This window comes from Dipodomys ordii, unplaced genomic scaffold (assembly GCF_000151885.1).
Source record: "Dipodomys ordii isolate 6190 unplaced genomic scaffold, Dord_2.0 Scaffold189, whole genome shotgun sequence".
NCBI lineage: Eukaryota > Metazoa > Chordata > Mammalia > Rodentia > Heteromyidae > Dipodomys > Dipodomys ordii.
In genome coordinates, this window is record NW_012267405.1 from 831,339 (window position 1) to 836,933 (window position 5,595).

Here is a 5,595-nt window from a genome sequence, read left to right on the forward strand (position 1 = left end):
GGCCGCGGGAACTCTGTGAGGGCAGAGCAGCCGCCAGGATGCCCAGCTCTAAGTCCTCTGTCAACCACCGGCGTCTGGAGCACTGTATTCTGGGTCTCTCCCCGCCGTCTCCGACCCACTTGCCCTGCCAGGAGCCTCTCAGGCCACCTCCTGGTGGTGAGAAGGCCACGGGAGGTGCCACCTCTCCAGTGGGGAGGTCTCCGCCCCGCCCGCCCGGGGACCACGCTGGTCAGAGCTGCTCGGAGGAGGAGCGCAAGGACAAACCCGATGGCACAGAGCCAACCCTCAGCACCAGCCTAGGCAAAGCTCGGCTTCCACGAGCTCCCGCGGGGCGTGGGGCTGGCGGTGGGCTCCGGCGAGGCCCACAGCCTGGCCAGCAGCTGGGCTCTTCCGTAGCTCTGACACTTAATATCACCAGAAACCGAACTGTTCATAAAATCCAACGGATCAGGGAAAAGGTCAGCGGGGACAAGGAGGAGAACAAGAGAGGATGGAGAGAAAGCAGGAAGGGAAACTGCCTGTAACCCTTTAGTGACATCCTTGGGTACAAACATGTTTGTTTCGAGTACTGGCATTTCCTGGAAATTTATCAGCAGCTTTGGGCGGCCTTAAAAGCGGTAGAGCCAGTGGCCCTCCGGTCCCCCGGCCCACGAGAAAAGACAGGTGCCTGGAGCAGGGGCAGGTGGTCCGCGGCCTTCATTTCTCTATTCACCCTCAGGTGAATGTACCTCCTCCACCCCTGAGCCTATGAATTACAACTCATCAATAAATTCATCAATAACCATAGTGGATGACAGACAGAGGTCGTCATTCTTTCAAAAATTATTCCATGGCCTGGGAAGGTGGCTCAGTGGTAGAGTGCTTGCCTTGCATGCCTGAGGCCCTGAGTTCGATTCCTCAGCACCACATAAGCAAAAAGAAAAAAAAAAGCCAGAAGTGGCGCTGTGGCTCTAGCTGTGGTGCTAGCCTTGCGCTGAAGAGCTGAGGGACAGCGCCCAGGCCGAGTTTAGGCCCCACTACTGGACGCAAAAAAAAATTATTCCATGCAAATATCAACATGCCAAGTGGCCACATTAGTCACGTTAAAACTCAGGCATTAAGAGCCAATAGCAACTCCAAGCCATTTCTTATTTAACTAACCTTGATGTTTGCTTATAAACACTACTTTCAAGGTAATAATCCTTAGGTTGTAAGTATTATTCCTAGAAGATATCATCTCTAAGGAAATATTGTGGGGCAAATTTTTTAATTTTTGTCCTCAAAATTTATATATATTAATAATTTTTGCAAAGTTATTAGTTTTCTAAAAAATTATATACATCTTATGAGATGTATCCAATATTGAGTTACTTACTGCCTTCTTCAGTAAGGCAACCAAAATTCTTTAAGCAGCAAATTGCAGGACATCAGAACTAACTTCCCCCGGGGAACTGCGTGCAGTGGTCAGGGGCTCTGGGTCCTGAGCTGCTGGGTCATGAATGAGGACAGCCTCATGCTTCCCGCGGTCCTCACTAGTTTCGCGCATGCGCAGCTTCCACAGTGAGTGGGAAAGGGAAGGAAGGGAACTGGAACAAAGAGGGAGGAGAAGGGCAGATACCTGAACAAGTGCTCCAGAAGCCAGGGCCTGAAGGCGTCATCTCGTTGCCCTCAGGCAGCTCAGGAATGGGGCTCAGGAGGGGCTTCTTGGAAGCAATGTCTCTTTCCCCATATAAAGACTTCTGAGTACTCTTCTTCCCCTTTCCTTTCTTCCTTCTGCAGCTTTTTCCAACCTGAGAAGATGTGTTAAAATGCTTGAGAAACACGTAGCGCCACGTACCACACACACATTTTGCCCTTTAAAATTTATTACTATATGGTTTTTACTAGAAAATGTAAGATTTTATTCCATTTGAAATTTTTGGGTAGGAAGTAAATTACGCAAAGTCAGAAAAATAGGAAACAGAATCCAACACACACACTGTACAACAGCTTCCTCTACTTGCCAAAGTAACTGCTGGATAAACAAGAGCCCAGATTGGATCCTGCACATCTGGACAAGAGGCATTTGTCCTAAATAAGACGTAGTCATATAATATCACAGATTATCCTAGCCTAAGTTACCTGCTGATGGCTACTGGAACCGGTTTCCTGTTTACAGGCCTCAGAGAAGAAACCACAGGCATTTAGATACAACCTGAAGACACACAAAGCTAGCTCAACCAATTCAAACAAATACATTAACTGTGATTAAAATGGAGAAATTACAGGGGCTGGGGTTTGGCTCAGTAGAAGAGTGCTGTGCCTAGCATGTACAAGCTCCTCAGGCAAAACAGAAAAAGGTAACGATGAGAAAGGGTTTTAGCAAGCATTAGAAGATAGAGGAGACACAAGGCTGAGCAATAACCAATTTTCCACAATAGAAAGAAATGTTCATGAAACTCAGAAATGTTTAAATACTTCTGGAATACAGAATCACAGAACAATCAATTAACAAATGAAAAACATGCTCTGTTACAAAGAAAAAATGACAGTTTCATATGGAGAAGACTCTAGGGAAACTCAAACACTCCACAAAGATAAGGGCCAGGAACCGGGTGGCTCACGCCTGTAATTCCAGCACTCAGGAGGCTGAGATCTGAGGATCATGGTTCAAAGCCAGCCTGGGCAGAAAAGGCCCCATGAAAGTCTCATCTCTGTCTAACCATTCAAAAACCAGAAGTGAGTAATAGAGTACTAGCCTTGAGCAAAAAAAAGAGCCCAGAGACGGCACCCAGGCCCTGAGTTCAAGCCCACAAACCAACAAAAGAACAAAAATAAGAGCAAAAGGAATGAAAATATCCTCACAGGCTTTCAAGATAAACATGTTTTTGAGAAACAGAATTCATTCCAAAATCCATGGAGAAACTGCCACGTGCCTGGTAATACCGTGTGTGAGGAGATAGGAACACACAGGACATGGTGTTAGAGCTGTGCCTGGGCCGGAGGCCACGCGCAGGACAGACTGTGTGGCCACTCTGTGACCTGGCCTGCAGAAAGCACGATGGCCCAGTCAGAGTTCAGAAGAACGGTTCTGCCCAATTAGGGCTTTTGAAAGAAAAGGAACAATATGCAGGATCTTAAAGTGGGCAGCAAACACAGAGCAAGGGTAAGTTCCAGCAGTCCAGAGCCAGGGTACCCAGATAGGAGCAGCAGTCACCAACTGCCAGCAGCAGAGGCCATGTGTGCAAAGCATCAAGGCAAAGCAAGGAGGATTCCCTGCGGGTGCAGCGAAGTGTGAACACCTTGAGCTTCCTCTCACCCAACGAAGAAAAATCATGGGATGATAACACAGAAGATTTAGGAGAAAGAGACGTGAAAAGTGGGTGAGGAGAGATGGGGGGAATGGCAGAGATGATACCGATTGAGATACATTGTTGCATAAACTGGTATGTTGAATCAAAGATTCTTTGAACAACTACTTAAAGAAAGTACTTTAAAAAGAAAAAAGAGTGGATGAGATTCAAAGAGCACAAAAATAGCACAGAACTTGGTTCCTTGAGATTTCCACAGCTATAAAAACAGAACCAAACACAACATTCCACAAGAAAACAATTTTAGAACTGCACATGATGAATGTGCCTCTTGGTGATATACAACATACATTTAACATAAGACTCTGAGAAGGTCTCAGTGTAAATAGTCTCGCTACACAGAAAGAGAAGGCCGGGTGCAATGTTTCTCCATCAAACTTCTTTTCTCAGGGAACATCTGCTGACATTCCGTGGAGCAGATGGGGAATGCTGGCTTGGTCAATGGATGCCAAAGCCAAGAGAAAAGAAAAATCTGAAGGTGGGGCTCACAGACGAATTTCAAAAGAGAAACATTCATCCCCTGGTGCCAGATACTGAGCATTGGAATCTTTTCTCCCACATAACTGCTGCACAGCCTTAGTCAAGTAACTCAACCGTGCACCTGTCCTCTTCTGAGAGGCGGCCACTGCAGCAGCGTGTGTGCACATGTGTGCACGTGCACACACACGCACACACACACACACACACGAGACACAAGGTTGGGGAGGGGTGGGAGTTAGCACGTGAGGTGTAGCACAGGACCAACCCGGGCTAGGAGTGCTGGCCACTCTCACCTTCCCATTCCTTCCCAATGCGCTGGGAGTCTGGAGGTTATGTGATTTTTTTTGAATCTTCAAGTAAGTTTAAACAAGGAAGAAAAAACATCCCTTTTTTAGCATGACTTTGTTTATACAGATGGTCTAATACCTCTAACAGCGCCCAGCACGGACAAGGCTACTCAGCAACTATGAATGAATGAATGAATGAATTCTTATTTAAGAAAAGACTGGATGAGCCAGGTGCCAGTGGCTCACGCCTGTAATCCTAGCTAATCAGGAGGCAGAGATCTGAGGATTGAGGTTCAAAGCCAGCCCGGGCAGGTAAGTCAGTGAGACTCATCTCCAATAAACCACCAGAAAACCAGAAGTTGGCACTGTGGCTCATGTGGTAGAGCACTGGCCTTGAGCTGAAGAGCTGAGGGACAGCGCCCAGGCCCAGAGTTCAAGCCCAAGGACTGACAAAACAACAACAACAATAAAAGACTGGATGAGTTGATAAGGGTGTCCGCATTCCAGCTCAGTCTCCTCCTTGCAAGGAACACTGTGTGGGGCCAGGCCAGGCAGGAGCCTGGGGAGAATCCACTGCCAAGCTTTGCTGGAAGGCAAGAGCCAGCTGTGGCACTGGTGAAGACTTCCTGAATGGCAGAACTCGGGCTGTAACCTAGATGACAACATCTGCCACGGGGCTCGAGGGGGAAGCAGGCGACGTGCCAACTGCTACGCGGTGTTCCACATGGAGGACTTCCATGAATCTGTTTTTTTTCAGTACCACTTTCTTGCTCTCCAAACCCACTGTACCTGCCAATTCTGAGCGGAGTCTCCTGGGACTCCCATAGGCAGGCTGGTTCCCAGATCCCTCTAGCTCCTTCCTAGCACATTCTGAGCTGTAAATCTTTCCACCTCTTCTATCTGTCAACATGTTCCCATCTGCCGCGTCTTCTAGAAATTCGTTGAGCGCTGCTGTCTGTTGCTTAACACCTCCCTCATTCCCTTCCCTTTCTAAGGTTATTATAAGTCTATTCCTTTTATTACATAAATTAGAATAATTCACCAGGGAATGGGAAGGAGTTGGAACAAGCTAATGCTCAATTCTTGAATTCTGTGGTCACTGACTTGATATAAAAAAATAGATGTACATTATTCATCAGTGTTCTTAAAAGTATACATATGAAAGAAGTCAATTATTAAATGGAACAAGTTATATGCTTAGTTTTGAACTTAGGCAATTTTTTCCAACAAAAGGAATCTTTATCATTTAAAATGTGACCTAACAAAAGAAAATAAACCAGAATTTAGATTTGATGAGTCAAGGGTATCAATGTCATTCAATCATGAAAAGCATTTTAGGGAGTTTGAGAAGAAAGTTTATGGGCTGCATTGGGTGTGCATGTTGGGGTTAAATCGATGGCTTACAAAACTAAACCAAGATGAGTTAAACCATCTTAACAGGCCCATATCAAGCATTGAAATAGAAACAGCAATAAGAGACCTCCTATCTAAGAAAAGCC

General features: G+C 46.3%; 1 protein-coding gene across 1 annotated transcript in view; it reads right to left on the reverse strand.

Annotated features, from left to right (window-relative positions):
- Cdca2 (cell division cycle associated 2) overlaps positions 1–5,595 on the reverse strand; it is a 35,685-nt gene that overhangs the window by 3,118 nt on the left and 26,972 nt on the right. The window contains exon 14 of the mRNA XM_013034397.1: positions 1,598–1,769. Within this exon, the coding sequence (XP_012889851.1) occupies positions 1,598–1,769 (172 nt within the window). The remainder of the gene's footprint in view (positions 1–1,597; positions 1,770–5,595) is intronic.